The 22,741-nt window shown below is 43.1% G+C and overlaps 2 protein-coding genes across 2 annotated transcripts; one reads left to right on the forward strand and one right to left on the reverse strand.

Moving 5' to 3' along the window:
* Positions 1-9,716: 9,716 nt before the first annotated feature.
* LOC4333365 (zealexin A1 synthase) lies at positions 9,717-12,585 on the forward strand. The gene is made up of 2 exons (XM_015773646.3): positions 9,717-10,891; positions 11,689-12,585. Exons 1-2 carry the CDS (start codon positions 9,974-9,976, stop codon positions 12,307-12,309), a joined length of 1,539 nt encoding a protein of 512 aa, XP_015629132.1. The 5' UTR covers positions 9,717-9,973; the 3' UTR covers positions 12,310-12,585.
* A 5,893-nt stretch (positions 12,586-18,478) lies between these two features.
* LOC4333366 (sugar transport protein MST2-like) lies at positions 18,479-21,829 on the reverse strand. Its single transcript, XM_015772280.3, has 4 exons — positions 21,537-21,829; positions 20,125-20,447; positions 19,394-20,041; positions 18,479-19,068 (listed from the first exon to the last, which is right to left on the reverse strand). Exons 1-4 carry the CDS (start codon positions 21,673-21,675, stop codon positions 18,610-18,612), a joined length of 1,569 nt encoding a protein of 522 aa, XP_015627766.1. The 5' UTR covers positions 21,676-21,829; the 3' UTR covers positions 18,479-18,609.
* Positions 21,830-22,741: the final 912 nt, after the last annotated feature.

Raw genomic sequence — 22,741 nt, forward strand, 5'->3', positions numbered from 1 at the left:
CTAGTGAAAGGGACAGAATTTGGTGATCTTAATGAAAACATGGAAGTTCAAAACCTACAACTCATTGTTCTGTGATGGTGGGCTCCTCTGTAAGCTCCTTTTATAGATATTTACAAATTCATAACTTACGGTTTCCTTTTAAAAAAGTTTTGGAAGTTCAAAATTCCTGTTAAAATCAAAGTGTTCATGCCGCTACTACTTAAGGAGAGGATGGAAATTATTGCATCCTAACTTAGAGATAACTTGATAAAAGAGAGGATGGAAAGGTAAAGAGAAAAGTTGTTTGTTTTGCTCAGAAGATGAAAGAATTGAGCATTTATTCCTGAAATGTCATACGGCTCATTTTATCTGGAGTGTTTATAAATAGCACTTTTAAGTTTGGGAAAATAGAAAGAATTCACCATAGTACATTTGAGGTCTGGTTGCTGCCATTCCTTCCAATGTGCGGAGTTTCTTTGGCAAAGCGGCATATGCCAACTAAATATAAGAAGTGGCATGCCAACTAAATACTCACTCCGTTTTTAAATATTTGACACCGTTGACTTTTTAGCACATGTTTGACCGTTCATCTTATTCAGAAACTTTTATGAAATATGTTAAACTATATGTATACATATAAGTATATTTAACAATGAATCAATGATAGGAAAAGAATTAATAATTACTTAAATTTTAATTTTTTTTAATAAAACGAACGGTCAAACGTATTTAAAAAGTTAACGGTGTCAAATATTTAGAAAACGGAGGGAGCATAAGATTTCTCTTTAGTTAGTGATTCCGCGACGTTGTTGGACGGCCGACAGGATGCTCAGTCGGGGATAGAGAACCAATCGATGTGCCCCTTCTATGAGCAAGAGGAGGAGACGACGGACGCCGTCCTTGTTGACCGTGTCTTTGCTAGGCAAGTTTGGTGCAAGCTGAAGATACTCTCTCTCTCTCTCTCTCTAAGCCACCACTCAGTGGTCCAAGGCAGGTGGTGCACTTCCCTTATCAACCTTGTAACCTGGCACTTGTGGAAGGAGAGGAATGCCTGTATATTTGATAGGGTTCTGCCTCAAGTGCCGACGGTGGTGGATGTATTGTAGAAGAAGGGCAACAATGGGTGGCAGCGACTGCCAGGAGCGATTAGGCACATAACTTAGCATAGCATCGCTTCTTTCTCTCTGTCTTAGCTTATATTAGGAGCTTCGCTTGGTTTAGAGTAGCTTATGTTCAATGGGCTATGCGCTCCTCCTAACCTGCCAATGACCGCCTCGGTATGTCACGGTTGTATGCTATTCTTCGAAAATATTTATGTGAAAAGCTTTTGCCTATCGCCGAAATAAATAGTTTAGCAAAGAGAGAAAATAACTGGTGTTATGCGTCTTGCAGCTATTCTTGGGTGGGAGGGGGGTTATTAACTACCACTCTTACATAGTGGCACTCTTGAGATACCACTCTTCCAAATTTCATTACAGAAATGCCACATGAGAGAAAGCTAATATATATAAATTGGCAATTTTATCTAATTAAAGTTAAAATTACTCTTTTGCCCCTATTTTTATATGATGAAGTCACCACGAGCGCCTCGCGGTCGAGGAGTACGTCGTCCAGAAATGTCACAAAAGGGAAAGCTACTATATATAAATTGCCAATTTTTTTAATTAAAGTTAAAATTACTCTTTTGCCCCTGTTTATTATATGATGAAGTTACCATGGACATCTCGCGGTCGAGGAGTACGTCATCCAGAAATGTCACATAAGAGAAAGCTAATATATATAAATTGCCAATTTTATTTAATTAAAGTTAAAACTACTCTTTTGCCCCTGTTTATTATATGATGAAGTCACCACGGGCGCCTCGCTGTCAAGGAGTACGTCGTCCACCACTGAAAGAATAAATAGCCGTAAATATGAGAACCCATATTAAATCTAGAATTTGAACGCAGGTGGGCTGATTCCACCACAAAGAACCTACCAGTTGAATTACGTTCGCTATTTGCCATGGATTTCGTCCTGGTCACTTCTGAAGAAGTCGCAGACAAGGGGAGAACCGCTGCTAAGCGAGTAGCAATGAAATCTACATCACCAAATAGGAAAATACAGCTGGAGATGGGGCATCAGAAAGTTGCAGTGAAAGAGGAGATTTCTAGGAAAGCAAGAGAAATATGGTTGCTGAGATGGTTTTTTGAGGCAGGATGGCGCATTTCTATTGTGTTCTGGACTGTGATAATCCTGAACTGCTTGATGAGAGTGCTAGGTTGCTAGATCTTAGTAGTTCTAGCGGGATGAATTCCTGAACTTACGTTAATTTCAGCGGCTATATATCTTTGTGTGATGAGATGGTATCACATAGATGTCATTATAGTTTTCTTGCATTGTCTTTCAATTTCAGCTGTAATAATGAACCTGGTAGTCTGCCATTTCTGTTAATAGAAATGAACCTGGTAAGCTGGTCTTTCCTGCTGGAAGTCCTACAACGTTTTGGCTTCGAAACAAGATGGCACAATTGGGTCTCAAATTTGCTTGCCTCCTCTTCAAAGATTCTCCTCAATGGTTCACCAGGAGAGGAAATAAAGCATTGCAGAGGTTTAAGACAAGGTGATTACCTTTCACCTCTCCTATTTATTCTTGTCATGGAACCGCTGCAAAGAATGATTCGTAAAGCTGAAGAATTGTCTATTCTCATACCGGTGTCAAACAAAATGAGCCGTTTTCGCTGTTCTCTTTATGATGATGATGTTGCTATTTTTGTCAAGCCAACAAAACAAGATCTCGACATGTTGTGCCAGATTTTAATTTCATTTGCCAGAGCATACGGTCTGCACACCAACATTAAAAAGACTGAAATATTCCCAATAGCTTGTGAGGGGGTGGATGTTCAAGATATAACGCAAGTTCTCCTGGGGTCAATAAAAACTTTCCCCTGCCCCTATTTAGGTTTGACGCTGCATACGTGCAAACTGAGGAAAGTGGACTTCATTCCCTTGATTGACAAATTTGGTGCACGCTTACCAGGTTGGAAAGGAAAGTTTTTCACTTCAGAAAACCGTGAAACTCTTGTTAAATCAGTTCTCACCGTCCTTCCAATATATCATATGATAGGAACCCAAACACCTAAGTTGGTTATTAAACACATTGATCGTTTTTGTAGAGCATTCCTTTGGAAAAGAGACGACCCCGAGAATATCAGCGCAGGAAACAGCCTAGTTAATTGGAGCACAGTTTGCATGCCGAAAAATTTAGGAGGCCTCGGAAGTGTAGACCTCAACAAGTTCTCTAGAGCCATTCGTCTTCGCTTTTCTTGGTTCAGTTGGAAGGAGGAAAACAAGCCTTGGTTGGGCTCAGAGTTGCCTTGTGACAATGTTGACAAGAGTCTTTTCCAAGTTGCTACAGAGATCGTGCTAGGAGATGGAAAAAAAAGCGTTGTTTTGGGATGACAACTGGCTCTCAAACCAATGCCCAAAACACCTTACTCCAAGGCTTTTCAGCTTAGTAAAACGAAAAAGAAATACAGTGCATCACGAGCTGACTAACAATAATTGGATCTTCTCCTTTCGGTAGATTACTACAATTGAGGAGATCCATGCATTTATTTCTCTAGGAGCCCTCATTCAGAACATGCACCTCTTTTCAAGTTTGCCAGATGATATCCTTTGGAAGTTCTCATCTAACGGAATTTACACCTCAAAAAGCATGCAATTTCAGGGCATATTCGCCACCACCGATTTTACGAAAATCTGGTCAGCTCCTACTAAGCCAAAACATCGCTTTCTTGGCTGGCTCATTCTATACCAAAAAACTCTAAACCGCGCAAAATCTTCATCGACGTGTGGAACAAGATTTGTGTTTGGAAGGGTTTAGGTCAAAATACTTTGCCTAACACCTTAGATTTAAAAAGTTGGTGGAATTTGCTCTCAGCCATTCGACCAAAACCCCAGCAAAAAAGAACTCTAGGGTGCCTAATCACCTTCTGGTTGAACATTTGGTTGGAGTGGAATCAACATATTTTTCAAAATATATGCACGACGACCGACAAAGTGACTTCCCTAATTCAACAGGATCTCGATCTGTGCCATACGGCCTTCGAACCCCCTTGATGTTTCTCTTGTAAATAATTTTGTTTGCCCTTTTTATGTTTGCCTGAACATAAATTTTATTTCTCCTAATATATTCCGGCAGTCCTTCTGCCGTTGTTTTCCTTAAAAAAACAAGAAATGGAAAGGGTGGTCGCCCTACTGTTTCAGAAAAAAAAAGTGTAAAATGCCTAGTATAATTGAGTTGCGCTTGAACTTTAACTTTAGAGAACCGGAGAGCCTAGCTCAGCTCGACTGACTTAATCCCATGTCCTCAAATTTAGGCATATACAAGTTGGTCTCATCTACAAACCCCCTCACCTTACATCGAGAATTAATCCAACGCGCCTCTCTGTCTCTTTCCCTCGACAGTGCATCAGTGCCGTGTCCTCCCACGCCGGCCATCGCTCACGCCTTCTCCTACTCTCACGCTAGTAATCATGCCCAAGACTATGCACCACTCATCGGGAGTTTAATTTGCAGCCTCCATCAACAGGTCCAACCCAAGAGGCAATGAAGCCAGTTATATAGCATCACCGTGATTCTGTGTGCCCCTCTTGGATGAGGATGGCTCCATATAGCAAGTTGTCTGTCTTTTTTCCATGCCTTTGATCTAGGCGAGTTGATTGTTTCTTTTTCAATGCCTTTGATCTAGACGAGTTGACTGTCTCTTTTTTCCATGCCTTTGATCTCGAGAACGGGATGAGAAGAGAGACACATAGATGGATGTATCTCCTTCACGTTTTCTGTTCCTTTTTCTCCTTTCCTTGGGATTTTCGATTTTCTTGATTGGATTTTTTTTATCGATGTGTGACTTGTGCTTTGTCATGTATATGCCTGACTGAATGGATTTGTTTTTTCCCCTGTTGTTATTAGCCAATGGAAACCCTGATCATGTGGCCCAAAACCAGAACAGGAGCAAGAAACTTGTGTTGCGTGTTTCAAAGATGGTTAGGCAGCTTCATGCTAAAATGGTCCAAAATGACTTCACTACAATTCAAATTTTCTGAAAATAACACTACGCATGAAGGGATTTTCTCAGCAGTGGTGTCACTGGATTTCTAGAATGGTTGAAGAGGGAAGTGTCCGTATAAAAGTCAATGATGATTTGGGTAATAAATTTGAAACGCACATAGCCCTGCGACAAGGGATCCAATGTCACCTATACTTTTAAATATTGTGGTTGATATGTTAGCGGTTCTCATTGAGAGAGCTAAAGTCGACGGTCAAATTCGAGGACTCATTCCACATTTAGTGGAGGATGGTTTGTCCATTCTACAATATGCCAATGATACAATATTTTTTCTAGATCATGACCTTGAACAGGCCAAAAAACATGAAGGTCATCCCGTATGTGTTCGAACAACTCTTAGAGCTGAAAATAAACTTTCATAAAAGTGAGATTTTTTGCTTTGGGGAGGCCAAGGAAGTGGAGGATCAATATAGACAACTATTTTGTTGTAATTCTAGATCTTTCCCCTTTAAATATCTTGGTTTTCCTATTCATTATCGAAAACTCCGGAATGTTGATTGGAAAGGAGTTAAAGATAGATTTGAGAGAAAACTCAGCACATGAAAGGGCAAAAACATATCATACGGTGGGAGATTGGTCCTTCTAAACTCAGTTATTTCGAGCCTTTCTCTGTTTATGTTATCTTTCTTTGAAATTCCACTAGGTGTGTTTTAAAGATTATATTTCTTTATGTCACTTTCTTTTGGAGTAATGATGACCGGAAAAGAAAAATATAGACTAACTAAGTGGGAAAACATATGTCGACCAAAACATCAAGGTGGACTATGTGTCCATAACATTGATATCAAAATTAGCTACTTATTAAGCAATTGGATTTTCTAGTTGCTTAATGGTGAAGGCGTATGGCAAGACCTTTTGCAAAATAAAGACTTAAATGGTAAATCATTCTCTGGTATGTCCAGCAAGATAGGTATTTCTTAGTTCTGGGCCGGTTTAATGAAAGTTAAAGACCAATTTCTTAGATTTGGGTCTTTTAGATAATGCAATGGGACAGATATAAGACTTTGGGAAGACACGTGGTTGGAATCGCGTGCTCTCGAAGTTCAATACCCTACTTTATATAATGTAGCTCGAAAGAAGCAGTCTACCGTGGCAGAGGTTATGGGCACAATGTCGCAGGATATTTCTTTTAGGAGAGCCATTGTTGGTTAAAATCTAATCGAGTGAAACGATTTGATCCCCAGGCTTTCTAATATAACTCTGTCAAATGAAAAGGACTGTTTTGTATGGTCGCTACATAAGAATGGCCAATTTTCAGTCAACTCTATGTATACCACGATCATGAACTCTAATGTTCGGATCCAAAAGAGAATTCTATGGGACTTCAAGGTTCCACTAAAGATCAAGGTCTTTATGTGGTTTTTTCACAAGAAAATAATTCTATCGAAAGATAACCTGACTAAAAGAAAATTTGTTTAGGGAGGGGGACAAGCACTATTCTTTCTGCTATGCATAAAAGACAATCCAACATCTTTTCTTTGAGTGTCATGTTGCTCAATTTGTTTGGAGATGTGTGTTTTTTTGCTTTTAACATTCCTCCACCCCGTAACACCAAAAATATTTTTGGTAATTAGCTTAGAGGGGTATCTACGTCCATTAAAAAGATGATTCTATTTGGAACTAGTATTGTATGTGTTGGTTAATTTGGCGTTGTCGTAATGATAATATTTTTAATGGTAAACAATTATCTGACCCTATGTAGATTATCTTCATGTCTTCCTATTGGCTCCACTTTTGTTCTACGATGCAACCACAGGAGGAGCATGATACTCGGCGCAATGATGCTACACTCTTGGAATCGGTAGCCAAGGGTCTCCGTGCGCTTGCGAATTTTATCTGTAAGGTTAAGAAATACCAACAAGCAATTCTGGCGCCGTTGCCGGGGAACGGTTGCTATTTATCTCTGAGCCTTGTTCATCCTCATATCCTTTTTTATTTTTTTTCTTCTACCTTAACCCCTGCTATCCGAGAGAAGAATTCCTGTAAAACCTTCTCGACCAATGGAGCCATCATCAATTTTCAATTATCTGCTCCGCGGGGTGAATCTTACGAGCACCTCCTTCATCGGAGCCAATTTTTACAACTGGCTTTGAGATTCGTCCCGAATTAATAAGCATGGTTCAGGAAAATCCTTTTTCTTGTCTCGACGAGGAAAATCTTTACCATCATCTATGGGAATTCGAATGATGGACATCACTAGGATATTAATGTCGGATTGAATTAGAGATATGGTAAGAGTCCGCCATGTGGACTTGTTTGTATTTTATCTTTAGGAAAGTTTGAATCATGTCCAGAATGGACAAGTTTTGCACTGAGGGTATAAATATAAAGCCCATATCGTTGTAATAGGAGACAACAATCCAATCAATACAACTTTTGGTGCATCACCACCCTTTTCTTTTTGCTTTTCGATGAGTTCTTTGCTTCAAGTCAGGGCATCGACTACGATCTCTCGACAAGAGGTAACTTGTCTCGATGGCTTGCACTATCAGGGCTATTATGTTGCTTTATATGTATTAGTCCTTTTATCGTGACCATTGTTATCACATTATCTTAATTAATTTAGTTTTAGTATCTCAATTTAGTCATATCAGTTGATTCTCGCTTTAGGGTTTATGCCGGTATCGGCTAAATCGCTTTACTAGATTAGATTAGCTAAGGTATCTACCATCGTGAAAAGTGGTTAATTTCTTGATTGTTTAGACTTGTGGTTTCTTTATTTACTTTGAGTTGCATCAACCCTAGTATTGTCTAGAGCCCTAAAAACTAACCTAGAATTAATCATAACTAAGGATAGTATCGGGGTTTCAGCCGATTTTACCTAATATGCATGATAATGCATGTTTCATGATCTGTTTTATGTATGTTTGCCATTTATATAGATAGATTGCTCTATATAAATATATCAAGTTAGATTGATCTCGAGTAAACTCTATATTTGGTGATCGATTGCTATTTGACATGTTTATATAGATTGATTTATTATATAAGTTTGTATTGGATTATTAGCTAGTACATTATCTATCTTTGTTCTAAATATTGATCTATTGGCTATTTTTATAATATTGTCTTAAGGCAATCGACAAAAACAAAAGAGATAGTATTACAGCCGATATGGCATATTTAGGGTTTTGCTTTATTTGTCTATCATAAAGCCACAACCGATTTGGTTTGCCCGTATCGGCTGGTCCCGACTATACGTCATCGGCTCTATCGGTCGATCGGCTATCATTCATCTAATTACGGTTTATTATCTTTCTTGCTGGTTGCAGGATCAAACCAGCTGGTACGCTCTTGACACTCAACACAAGCCTTGGACCTGCACTAGAGTGAAGCATATTTCCCAGGGCGCCATGTTTTCCTTCAACAAGGGTGTCATTATTCTTACCTTGAATAGAGGGCAGCATAGGTGCCCACTTGGGGTCGGCCAACCCCCTGGCTCGGCCGAACCAGGGGTGGCTCTCCCCTATAAAAGCTACCCCATGACCATTGCTAGCTCTCATTGCCCCGAACCAAGTTGCAGTAGTTTGCTCTTGAGTGTTTCTCCTCCTCCTATAGTTTCTTTCATGATCTTGTCTCAAATTTGAGCATTTCCTTCTTCCTCTTGCATCTCAAGTTACTTGAGTGTCAAAACTACAAGAATGAGTTGTGGCGGTGTCACCATCCCACAAGAACGATGGTTGTGGTGCGTTCTCGCCCACAAAAACAATTTTGTGGATTGTTTTTTTTTCTTCCAATTGATTGCAAAAATCGATTCCCCAATCATCATCATCATTTTCCTCATGATTTCCCATTTCAACTCGTCTTTAATTTGCCGGATTTAATTTTAGTTGCCGATGATGGCTGGCCAACGAGCTTTCATAGCTGTTTTTATCCCGAGTTTCGCTTCGTTTTTGGGGGGAAAAAGGGGGAAGACGAGATTGAGTGGATCAAAAGCCCTAAACCAATTTTGGGAGATTGAGAAGGATTCGGCTGGATTTGATGGAGATGATCGACTCTGGCATAGAGGCTCAGGACTGTCTTTCGGAGGTTGAAGACGACAGTTGCTGTGCAAGCTGGACAGGCGGCTCCACTATAGGCTCGGTTGCTCGGACAAAGAGAGAGGATGGCCAAGCGGAGGGAGATAGTGGACTAGCCTCGGGCTAAAAAGGAAGGAATGGGCTTTCGGCCCAAAACCAAGAATGAATGGCCATTAATTTTTTTCAATTATAATGTATATGTAACAATCCTAATGTTTCAATGTTTCAATTTATTGTTCAGCTCTTAATAGCTATTGTACCACTAAAAAAACGTCTTCACCTGTTGCAATGCACGAGCATTTTTTTCTACCATAATACAATATGAATATTACGCATTGATTAGTTTTGTCAGGTTAGTATAGAATTTAAAATTATGTTAGGATTTTAATATATTTTAATTATAATAAAACATAAAAAAATACATAATGCTACGTGAGAAAAAATATATATATACGATAGTGCACCATGCTAGCTAGAGCTAAACAATAAGGGAATGGAATTCGGGATGCTACAAACCACACGTTACCTTGGAACCCTCATAATTGTTTGAAGCAGTGAAAGCGAAAACATGAACAAACAAATACTAGTCACCGTCACGTTCGCTAGAGCAGAGCACGCGCCCACAAATACGAGTAAATTTCCACGCTGCGATTCTGCGAACAAGAAACCCCCACACTTCTCCCGTTCTCCTGGAGGAAGACGACACCCAAAAACTAAGATTGGGTAGCAATCGCTTCAAAGAAGCCAAGAGCGAGTCCACTTCGTAATTCGTCACCTCTGCTGAAAATTTCACAACACGGCGAAGGAGTCCTTCTTGAGACGGAGGAGCAGCAGCGACAGCGACAGCCATAGTGAGAAATTGCAAGATGGAGGTATCACTGCCATTGCTGATCGGCGTCGTCCTCGCCTTCCTCCTGCTCTTCGTCCTCGTCAACATCAAGAACTCATGCCGCTCCTGGTGGCCTCCGCCGGAGAAGGAGAAGAAGAAGCTGCGGCTGCCGCCGGGGCCGTGGCAGCTGCCGCTCGTCGGGAGCCTGCACCACGTCCTGCTGTCGCGCCACGCCGACCTGCCACACAGGGCGCTGCGCGAGCTCGCCGGCAAGTACGGCCCGCTCATGATGCTCCGCTTCGGTGCCGTGCCGACGCTCGTCGTGTCGTCGGCCGAGGCCGCCAGGGAGGTGCTCAAGACGTACGACGCCGCCTTCGCCAGCCGCTACCTCACGCCGACCCTGGCCGTCCTCAGCCGCGGCGGCCGCGACATCCTCTTCTCCCCCTACTGCGACCTGTGGCGCCAGCTCCGGAGGATCTGCGTGCACGAGCTCCTCAGCGCGCGCCGCGTCCAGTCGCTCCGCCACGGGCGCGAGGACGAGGCGGCGCGCCTCGTCCGCTCCGTCGCCGCCGAGTGCGCCGCCCGCGGCGGCGCAGCCGTTGTCAACGTCGGCGAGCTGATCTCCCGCGCGGTGAACGACTCCGTCGTGCGATCCGCCGTCGGCGCCCGGTCGGCGCGGCGCGACGAGTTCGTGCGCGAGCTCGACGAGTCGGTGAGGCTCTCCGGCGGGTTCAACCTGGCCGACCTGTACCCGTCGTCGTGGCTGGCGCGCCGGCTCAGCGGCGCGATGCGGGAGACGGAGCGGTGCAATCGGAGCTTGATGGCCATCATGGACGACATCATCCGGGAGCACGGCGACGGCGAGGAAGACCTCCTCGGCGTACTCCTCAGATTGCAGAGGAACGGCGATGTGCAGTGTCCCCTCACCACCGATTTGATCACTAACGTCGTCTTGGTAATTAAACACACCATCATCTGATATTTCTTTACACACCATCATCGAAAAATTCACAAGGTATAGGTACTAATTTTTTTTTCACGAGTAGGGCCCGGGCCCAAGTTACCTAGGCCCAGTTCCGCCACTGAGAAGACATGTCCTACTATGCACATGCACCGTACGCACACATCCACGAAAACAGTCCAGCGATTATAAGTATTTCTAGCTATAAATCTGAATAACTATGCGTCCTAATTATAGCTAAAAATTATTATATTTTGGAACGGAAGTAGTATTTGATTTTGTGTATTTTAGGTGCAGTACTATTCCATATTAGGTACATAATTATACCAGTTAATTTTGAAACAATTAAACGCTAGTATCAAACTTACTGCTCCCTCCGTCCCAAAATATAAGCATTTTTGGACCTCAACACAGTATTTAAGATGCTACTTTGACCAACAACATTTATAAAAGTAAGATTATCTAAATAAAAAGAGTTGCATATTATGATAGTTTGTTTAATAATAAATCTAGCAACATCAATTTTACATTATTGATTTTTTATTTTTTTATTTTGTTATTAATGGTCAAAGTCGAAAATGTTTGACTTAGCACTATTTTAAAAATATTTATATTTTGGAATGGAGGGAGTAGCAACTAGTAACATCATCAGATCTACATTTTGAATTTGTTTGCATTTTGCAGTTTAGACAATGATGCTTACCTATTTCTTCTAGAGAAATGAAGAATTCATCATTGCTTCAAATCCAAATGATTACTCTGTGAACTCATTATTGCTTACAAAACCACAGGACATGTTTGCGGCTGGGAGTGAAACCTCGTCTACGACACTTGAGTGGGCCTTAACAGAGCTAGTAAGGAACCCACACATCATGGAAAAGGCCCAATCAGAGGTGCGGGAGATATTTAGGGGAGAAAACAAGCTAACAGAGGAAATGATGGACAAGCTAAGCTACCTCCGCTTGGTGATTCGGGAAACACTCCGACTACATTTACCGGTACCATTCCTTCTTCCTAGGCAGTGCCGTGAGCCATGCTCGGTTATGGGCTATGACATACCAGTGGGAACTAAAGTGCTTGTGAACGCTTGGGCCATAGCTAGGGACAATCAGTATTGGGATGATCCCGAGGTATTCAAACCAGAAAGGTTCGAGAACAATCGTGTCGACTTTAAGGGTATAGATTTCGAGTTCATTCCTTTCGGTGCTGGGAGGAGGATATGCCCTGGGATTGCACTTGGGCTTGCCAATATAGAGCTCATGCTTGCCAGCCTCCTATACCATTTTGACTGGGAGTTCCTCGATCGAGACAGGAATGACGAGATTGACTTGTCCGAGACATTTGGTATCACTGCAAAGAGGAAGTCGAAGCTCATGGTGTATGCTACACAACGTATTCCATGTTTGGGTTAACTGTTTTGTGTATGTGAACTCTTGCATAACTAGGCACGTTCTCCATGCTCTTATGGCTCCTCTTTATCTGGTAGACTAAACTTAATTCTCTGGTTACTTATAGATAATGTCACCCTAGGGTGAGTGATGTGAAATGTATTGATTTGAACTAGATAGTACCAAAAATATGTAATTTTGATATATGATAAAAGTGTGCACCATTTTATGATGACAATTAATTATTTTGTAAGTATACCTCTCTCCGAATAAATCTAAACCTGTGTAAATTAGTATGTCTTTGTACATTATCACTATTATTCAGTAGCACGGATTCTCACATCTATAATGTGCCATGGACCGGTTAAAACTGTTACAAATTTTGACTTATGTAACGGATGGCATTGATGACCGTTATAGATGACCAAAGCACCCTTGAGCCATCATTGAAGCCTCCTCTTCTGTAACGGCTCTTAACCAACAGCTATTACAGATGTAATCACTTTTATCTCTAACGATACAAAACTAGAAGCCATTACATATGACCCCTCGTCTATAATGGCTCGTAATCGATACACTGTTCTTTCCCTATGCCCCATGGTGACATGTGGTGCTAGCTCCGAAGGATCTGCCTATAGATGGCCATAAGGCCCACACGGCACGCCTCGGCCCCGGCACGGGCCAAGGCGATCGGGCCGGCACGGCACGATCGACACTTCAGGCTGTGCCGTGCTGGCCCATGGGCTGCACACCAGGCCCAGGCACAGCCCACCAGTTGTCGGGTCGTGCCGTGCCGGCCTGAAGGCACAGGCGGCCTATTATGTCTTTTTTAAAATAAGTCTATTTTCTCTCTTTTTTTGGCTGTGACATATATATAGCTAAAATAAGTTTATTTTATATCCCTACTCTATGGGTCGTGCCATATAATATGTCTATTTTTTTCTCCCTATTCTCTGTGACGTGCCTTACATATGGCTGAGAATAAGTCTATTTCGCATCCCTTAACTTCGGGCTGAACCATGCATGTCCAGCGTGCTGAGGTACCAGCCCTAGCACAATGGGCCGGGCCACCGCGAGCACGACCCAAGTCAGGCCGTGCCATGCCTGCCCCAGGCCAAAATCACCGGACCTTGGACGGGCCATCAGGCCTCGGGCCATATGACCATCTATACATCTGCCTACTCGAGCTCTTTAGCGCGCCGCGTCCAGTCGCCTCGCCACGTCCGTTAGGACTAGCAGGCGGGGTACCTAGTCCACGCAGTGGTCGGCGAGTGCGCACCGGGTGGCGCCGGCGCCGTGGTCCCCATCAGCGAGAAGATCTCGCGCATGGTGAACGACTCCGTCGTGCGCCCCGCCATCGGGAGCCGGTGCGCGCGGCGCGACGAGTTCCTCCACGTACAAGCTCGAGGTCTCCGTCAGGCTCGCGGGCGGGTTCAACTTGGCCGACCTGTACCCATCGTCGTCGCCAGCGAGCTGGCTCAGCGGCGCGCTGCGGTAGGCCGGCCGAGCGTTGCAGCCGGAGCGTTCGCGCGCTGCGGTAGGCCGGCCGAAACATTTTTCAACATGGACAATTTACGAACTCACGACACTTACAGAAAAAAAAATCACTCTGGAAATTCACAGCACTGTACTGCATTTTCAGCATTATCGTTTTCAGAATTACAATTGAAAATGACCATTTGGCAAAGTCACCATTACAAATTGCCTATTAATCTCAGGAAATATTTTCAGCAGGGAGCGAGACAGCTCAACGACACGTTAGTGGGCAATATCTGAGCTAATGAGAAATATCCACAAGTCATGCAGAAAGCCCAAACGGAGGTGAGGGAGAAGTTCAGGGATAAGACAAACTAATCAAGGATGACATGAATAGGCTAAGCTACCTACACCTAGTGATACAAGAAACACTTCGTCTACATGCACGAGGTACTGTTTGGCATACCTCAATTAGGTTCCGAGATTTAGTCCCTCCGAGCTCCCTCATCGAAGACGATGTCCCACATCACCATATACTCCAACCATCAAGGTTTTTTTTTTGTGGCTGTACAATCTTTGCATGCCTGATGCAGCTAAACATGAGGAGGAAGTGCACCGGCAACTACATCTCTTGCCGCACCCCATTGAGTGTGATGTTGTTGATGCATTGTCTATGCATCCAACTTTGCAGCATTTTCTTATTATCGTTTTGTTTTTCCTTTCCGCCTTAGTCTTCCAAGTATTCGTCTCGGTAGTCAAGTGTGTATGATTGGCCTAGAGTGCCGACAATTGGTATCAGAGCAATGTCAGCACCAGTATCCCTCGACATACCAGGAACAACCGGCAAGTGGAGATGACATTGCTCTGCTACCAGTTGTCACCACTCCAAGCCAATCTAACACACCTGAACACCTGGATGAACTCCTAGAAGATGAAAGCGGAGAGAAAAAGCAAAACGAACGATTTGTGCCACCAAACTTTGCAGCGCTTCTCTATTTAAGAAGAAAAAAAGGAACGACTAAAAATAGTAGTCTTTCGATGCCACCTACATGTGCGCCATGAACCACCCGTACATTGTGCTTCATCGATCCCACACAATCGGTCCATTCCATGGGACTCGGACTCGTGCTGACTAAAACAAAGTGTGCCTCCAGCTACAAACGTGCAGATCAGTAAAAACTTATGATCACTTAATGCATGATTATAATGTTTTCTGTGTATTCATATTATATAAGTTAACAATTAAAACTAATGGAGAACAATCTGGGCTAAACAATATAATTTGGGTTCAGAAGTTTCATTTCTTCTCCTTGTTATCATCTGAACCAACGGGTGATTTAGAAATTTTCTAGAGAGCTTGGGTAAAACATGTGTACAAACAATTTTAGACGTCAGTAACCATTGGGAAAACAAGTTATGCATCTTAGTGGTGTGATTCGTCGGCAAGCACTGGTGGCCGCCTGGGGTCATCGGCACTGGATCTTCTGCTGATTCTGCAAACTTGGATTAATTCGACGCAAGATTTTTGTATGCTATTTTCTTTGTGTTTTAATTTCCCCTCTGCGTGACTATACTTTACATGACACTTTCTATCTTATATATGTGCTGAATCAAGCCAAGACCATTGTGACCTGAATCATCTAATAATAGTTATTACTCGTTTTCTTTGTTTTTCACTAAAAATTCAATCAAAAGTTTGATGTGGTTGGATGTTCATATACTCATGCAGCACAGGCATTTAACAATTAAGAGGTAAATATCCTATCTTACTATAAAGTTATAACTCACTAATTCTAAAGCTCAAAATGCAAACATGTCACTTCATCATCCATTAGCAATAATAACATGCAAAACTTATACAAGTATGCAACATCATCTAGAATTCATTGAATTCTACAAATCATTTTCCTTCACATTATTTTTCACAATATTTTTAAAATATATATATCCATCATTTTTTTAATCCTTAACATATATCCATGACAATTGCTCCTTTGACCATGTTTTGAAGCATAACTACTAATTTGACTCTACTTTTTACAGTTTGCTTATTTGACCCTACTTTTCAAAATTGGAGTTGCCGTCTGACCTTGGTTTCATTTTTGACACCGTTAGGGTTTCATTTATAAAATAGAAAAAAAATGTTTTTTGAGCCACAAGTGACCAAAATACCCTTGCACACATAAACATTTCCCTTATCCTCTCCCTCTCCTCTCTCTCACCAGACTGGAAATCCTTATCCTCTCCCTACCTCCTCCCGCCGCCCTCCTCGTGCAACGGCAGCCGCGCGGCGGTGGCTACATGAAGAGGAGTGTCGGCAATGGCCCGACGAGGTGGAGGAGCGGCGGCGGCATGGGAGAGATGGCGGCAGCTTGATGAAGAGGAGGAGCGGTGGCGGCGGCCGACGACGAGGAGGAGGGGCGACAACGGCGGCACACGGAAGGGACCAACGGTGGCGGCGGAGAGGCGCGGATTCGCACCGGCGCCGGCTCGTGGGGGAAGGAGTGGCGGCGACGGCGGCAGAGGAAGCGGATCCGCACCGGTGCCGGCTCGTCAATGGAGCGGCGGCGGCGGTGGAGGGGCGCGGATCCGCGCCAGCTCCAGCTCGTGGAGGGAGGGAGCGGCGGCGGCGGCAGAGGGGCACGGATCCGCGCCGGTTCTGGCTCGTCAAGGGAAGGAGTGGCGGCGGCGGGACACGGTGGTGCACGGATCCGCGTCGGTGCCGACTCGTGGAGGGAGCGGTGGCGGCAGCGGAGGGGCATGGATCCACATCGGCGCCGGCTTGCGGTGGAGGGAGTGACGACGGCGGCGGCGGTGGGACGTGGAGGGAGCGGCGGCGGTGTCTGGATGCGCCGGTGCCAGACTTGAGGAAATTTTTGTTGAAATGTTATTGTTGGATGATGTTCTTGGCAAGGATTTCTTTGCATGTTGATACTATCTATGTCTATGGATACTGAAGTGTGGCCGGTACTCGAATTTTTCGAAACAACTTTTTGTTCTTCTTCTTCTGAGAAGCCTCTGTTAACAATCAGTGGTAAAGGCATTGTATTGAAAATGGATTTGAATCAATGCTGTCATATTGTTCTAGATCCATTTGTGTGGCGATCTGATTTGTATTCCCAATTGTATTTTTTTGGCTAAAATTCAAATCTAATTCAAATTCACACACAACATATCAATTCCAAGTGAAATTTTTTAGAAATTGCATCATGTACACCAAGTGTATAAAATTAGGTTAAATATACAAAAACTCTAAGATAACAGGGTCAAATGAGCAAGGGTATAAACGGTATTTCGACCTCAAATTAACACCGTCAAATTGGTTTCACGAAATGGGGTCATGTCTGATGTCCATAGTTAAAAAGTAGGGTCAAAAAAGCAAACTTAAAAAAATAGGATCAAATTGGTAGTTAGCTTGTCAAATATACAATTGCCCCTATAATCAAAGTGCGGGATATCATATTTCATATATAATCTCATACAAGGTCTACTAAATGTATTTCTTTCTTAACATAGTTTGACAACCCAGTTTTATTTGTTATTAATAACTAATATACTTTTTTACTTTTAGCTCGATTATTAAAAATATATTAAAAGTTACTTAGGAATTTTCGCAGTAAAGCGCGGGGAATCATCTAGTTTACATGATGAGCGCCGCCACGGTGGCATGGAGAGGAGTGAGTGGATAGAAAATAGAACGGGAATTGATTTAGGGTTACATTCCATGTCAAGTATATATACCGCATATCATGTCATGTCATGATAATTACATTATGTAATTATATGTTGTAATAATTGGCTGTAACTCGTTGAGCAAAAGTCAAGATATTCTATTCTATTATATCTAAAAAAATGATTAGATGGGACAAATGGGACAAGATACAGGGATGAGCAAAAGGCATGTGTTATCCACAGGCATAATGCAAACGCCACGCCTGCTGGGATTCGAGCTTGGTTGAGGCGTGCCCACAGGCAAAAAAAAAAAACAAAAACAAAAACAAAAACAAATAATGAAGCTATATATGGCCGTGCCCAACAAGCATGGTACATACCCACTGGTAAGATTTAGATTATTGGTTCTCATAGACTCTACAGCTCCGGCATCCTTTATCACTCATAGATTATATTCTTGAGTCTCGGTCTGTCTTATTATTCGATGATTTTTCCTCCTCTGGTCCTCCCCCATTTGGTGAGTTTATGGAATTTCAGATACAAAAGGAACATCGATCAGTAGCGCTAAGCATCATATTTGTGTTATAAATTTTCATTGAAGTTAATGTGACCATCAATCTATATATAATATCTATATCTATTTCCCATTGTTGCTTCAAACAATTAATTGTATTAGGGAAATACAATTCTGGCTTTTTATATTTACGACATTGTGTTTATATTCAGAAATTCATTCTTGCAATCCTTAACAACTACAGGAATCGCGCGACAAACCCATCCATACATTTTGGTTTAACTAGGCTATCATATTATGCCTGTTATCTTTCCGGCAGTTCCTAGCTGATTCAGAATTTAATTTCACGCCATTCCATTTGTCTTTTTGTGTTCGAAATACAGTACGGACGTAAGCGTTCATATATATATACGCGCTCACCCCCTATGATCGCATAACACCATTAATTGGTCTTTTTTCCTATTACCAGTGGGGTGTGAGCTTTCCTAAAAACGTCGATAAACAAAACCATTGCTTTGAGATTCCTATGGATATTTGAACTTTGCTCCGCGCTACTTCGAGATGCGCATGCTGGATATCAGCAGCAAATTAACCAGTCCCAAAATACGCATCTCACATTTGCTACATCTGTATAAAATCAGACAGCAGTGGCATTGTGCATTTCAAACTTTGCTGTTTGCCACTTGAACGTGTGCATCTGCATCCTGGTTACAGTAAAATCTACCCCAAAACCAGTGCGTTCTCCACACGACGGTCATCTTCTCGATCGGCACGCCCTTGGTCTCAGGCAGGAAGGCCGAGACGAAGAGCGTCATCACGAGCACCCATCCGCTAAAGAAGTAGAAGAGGCCGAACCTCATGTGGCAGAGCATCGGGAGGAAGGCCTCCGCGACGGCGAACGTGCAGAGCATGTTCACGGCCACGCTGATGCTCTGCCCCGCCGGCCGGACCTCCAGCGGGAAGATCTCGCTCGGCAGGAGGACGCCAAGCGGGCCCCACGACCAAGCGAAGCCGGCGACGTAGACGCAGATGAACACCACGATGCAGACCGCCAACGCCCTCGAGATGTTGCCATCGCCACTCGTACCAAACACCACACCGATCAGCGTTCCAATGATAACCTGTAGGAATCGATCATAAGCATGCATGCATACATTTTTTTTTTTTTGCAGGCACTCGATATGTCTTGACTTTTTTTCTAGCCAAACTTCTTTATGTTAGAAAAATATAGAAGCACTTTTATCACAAAACAAATATATTATCAGAATATATTCAATGCTAGATTCGATGAAACTACTCTGGTGTTTAAAATGTTGCTAATTTTTTCTATAAATTTAATCAAAGTTTGACTAAATTTAACTAGGAAAAAAGTGACTAATAATATGAACAGAGAGGGAGTAGGTCATAGGTGTATATATATCAGCTTCTATATATATTTGTGTGTACCTGGCTCACAAGCATCTGGCAGCCTCCCTGGAACAAGAGCTTGCGTCGGCCAAGGCTGTCGACGGTGGCGATGGACACGAACGTGGCAACGATATTGACCAGCCCGGTGATGACCGCCGACATGAGCGACGCGTCTCCTCCGAGGCCGATGGTCTTGAACAGCACGGGCGCGTAGAACATGATGACGTTGATGCCGGTGAGCTGCTGGAAGAAGGGGATGAGGACGGCCATGGCGAGCTGCGGCCGGTACCTGCGCTGCAGGACGTCGCGCCACGGCCGTCGTCTCGCGGAGCAGCCGGAATACACCTCGATCTCGCTGGCTGCTGCGACGAGGTCGCCGTACTCGTCGTCCACCTCGTCGGTGCCACGGATGCGCCGCAGCACCCGCCGCGCCTGCTCGTGGCGGCCACGGTTGATGAGGGAGCTCGGTGAGTCCGGGAGGAAGAGCGAGCCCACGGCGATGACGCATGCCGGGGCGGCAGCGAGGCCGAGGCTGACACGCCACCCCCAGCCACCCCTGATCTTGGCCGCACCGTAGTTGACGAGATTGGCGGAGAAGATGCCCACGGTGATCATCAGCTGGAGGCCGATGTTGAGCATGCCACGCAGCCGCGGTGGCGCCATCTCAGACAAGTATATCGGAGTGGACTACACATTCAAGAACGATCTGTCAAAATGTGTTGTGTTGATGCTGCCAATGTGTGTCTAATTTGATTTCTCCAACGACTTACCAGACCACAGAAGGCGACGCCGATGCCGAGGAGGATGCGGCCGACGATGAGCATGGCGACGTTCCGCGCGGCGCCGTTGAGGGTGGCACCGGCGAGGAAGGAGACGCCGCCGCCGAACATGGACCACTTCCTGCCCAGCGCGCGCGTGAAGGACGCGACGAAGAAGGAGGCCACGAGCGCCGCGAGGTACAGCGACGAGGTGAACGCGGTCAGCGGCTGGCTGTTGAACTTGCAGTACTGGCTTGTGCCCTGCGCCGTCTGTTCTTGGTGGAGAACCGACGGGAAGAACTTCCCCAGGAACGTGTCCATCGATGTCACACCACCTGAATGTCGACACTCATTATACTAGCTAGTTTTGCTAAAATTTGGCACCACTTTTATTACTTAATTGATTTCAGTCTTTTCTTTATATATATGTAAGTATGTTTGTATCAAGCCAATCTTCTCTTCTAAATTAGTTAATTAATCTCTTATATATTGTGTATTAGAGAAAACATAGCTTAATTTTTAAAATTAACAATGTAATCATAGTATACTTTTTCAAATTTATAGTTTAAGGGATGTGTAAATGTAGGTAATTTGTACTGTAAACACCAACTTCAAGAAATGGTCATCTTTCGAAAGCAATTGAACAGTTTTCGATCAGGAGCAATTCTGAACTACTCAACCGGCTAGAGTCTCCGGATCAGCCGACCTGAGTTTACCTCGAAGGTTTAACCACATAAAGAAGTGTAGACATGCTGATCATCGATATCAAGTTATCAACAGATATATTCAGTAGGAACTAGCCAAATATCCGTGCTTTGCAACGATTTATTCAAAATAGCAAAAGGTATCCCTGTTGAAAGTATTAATTTGTTGGTCTTAACAAACAAAAGGATAAATGTCATTATTAGTTTTCAGTATAGATCAATGACTCCAATCATGTTAACAAGATGTCATTTGATATGATGTTAAAATATGTACTCGTCAATAAATTGTGTTGCCTATTAATGGAAACCTAAATTAAATTGTGAGGTCTTTTAATTAGGATGGCAAGAAGTAAATTAATAGAAAAATAAAGACTTGCAGCTCACAGAGTAATGCAAGACTAGCTATAAAGAGTAAAAAGCACACAGCTACTCCACAAAAGTACAGACAATGAGACAAACATTGACCAAGCACTCAACTTATACGAACACCATGGTCCACGTATCAGTGGTGGTGGTGGTAGAATGTCTTTTAGAAATAGCATAGATATAGAAGGTCCAAATGATTATCTTAAGAGTTTTTGCATGAAGTCTGTATAAGCAAAGGCTAGCACTGCTCTTTTCTCCTATGCTTTTTTCTCCCACTACAAGTCACCATGCGTATAATTCCCTCTAACCAGTACATATATACTAAAAGATAGATGAGATAAATCGCATGTTTACCAGAGATGCCGATGTCATAGCCGATGATGAGGCCGCCGGTCGCCGCGACGCCGCAGGTGAGGAAGACGTAGAGGGTAAGCTTGCCGGAGTACACACTGGCCGTATCCTCGGCAACATCAGCTGCGGTTGCAGCTGCCATGGCGCGCGTCGCGTGTGAGCCTTCTCCGACGAGCCGGCCCAGGCGATCTCGTTCGCTTACTTCTCAGTGGATTGATAACGCAGGAGGGATCTGGCGAGATTTTAATCATTGAGTTAGCTAAGCTGTCACATACACAGTCGTGGTACTCCACTGTAGTACAGCACAGAGAGAAAAATGGGGATAAGGAGACCGATTGGAGATGGCAACTCTGACTTGCTTGCTTGCTTTCCATCACTTTCAGCGGTCAAATTAGCTTAGCAACCCCATGCCACCATCGCCGCCAGCTGATGCGTCCTGCGTGCACACTACCACCCTGTCTAGGGTCAAACACACCAACTATATCTATCTATCTATCTATTTTATCTATCTATCTATCTTCTATTATATACTAAAAGTCCATTAAACTTCCTATAAACGCTCTAAAGCCGCCACGTAGCCTCCTACAAATGCTCCTAAGTCGCCACGTGGCACTCTACTAAATTAGAAAAAATCTGAGAAAAAAAGAAAAACATCCATCCCTCAATTTTACTTAAAATTTATGGACCCATCATTTTCAACCATTGGATCAATTAATAAAATAATCCCAACAATCACGCATATACACGCATATACAATCCCTCAATTCCACCTCTACCTCCGCGTACGTACGAATCTCCCTCCTGTACGTAATCACGCATATACAAAACTATACGTATGGGCAGTTCCCTTTTCTATCTCTTATTTTATATCAAACACTTCTATGAAAAACACTTCTATGAATAACTAGATAGTTAAATGAACAGAAACTTTAAGCAATAACTCTTGTTTTTATTTTTAAAATTGTTTTAAATTTATAATTAAACTAATAATTTGAGATTAATATTGCTCCTATTTTGCTATATACGAAAATACGTAGTTTGGACATAGAACCCTTTCTTTGCATAGCAACCAAACAGCAATAAAACATTTAAATTGGTAGAAATTATATATTGTTGTGAACATTTTACAAGTCTAAATTAGATTGATAGTATCGAAGCAGATAAAAAAAATAAATTCAACCATGAATATATCAATATAAAAGAATAAC

This window comes from Oryza sativa, chromosome 3 (genome assembly GCF_034140825.1).
Source record: "Oryza sativa Japonica Group chromosome 3, ASM3414082v1".
NCBI classification, from domain to species: Eukaryota; Viridiplantae; Streptophyta; class Magnoliopsida; order Poales; family Poaceae; genus Oryza; species Oryza sativa.

What these genes read in the sequence shown, in the direction of transcription:
- LOC4333365 (XM_015773646.3), top strand. Translation starts at nt 9,974, where the DNA reads ATGGAGGTATCACTGCCATTGCTGATCGGCGTCGTCCTCGCCTTCCTC. An exon ending in TGATCACTAACGTCGTCTTG is followed by an intron (nt 10,892 to 11,688) that starts GTAATTAAACAC and finishes ACAAAACCACAG; the next exon opens with GACATGTTTGCGGCTGGGAG.
- LOC4333366 (XM_015772280.3), bottom strand. Translation starts at nt 21,675, where the DNA reads ATGGCAGCTGCAACCGCAGCTGATGTTGCCGAGGATACGGCCAGTGTG. An exon ending in CTATGACATCGGCATCTCTG is followed by an intron (nt 20,448 to 21,536) that starts GTAAACATGCGA and finishes GTCGACATTCAG; the next exon opens with GTGGTGTGACATCGATGGAC. An exon ending in GCCAGATGCTTGTGAGCCAG is followed by an intron (nt 19,069 to 19,393) that starts GTACACACAAAT and finishes CGATTCCTACAG; the next exon opens with GTTATCATTGGAACGCTGAT.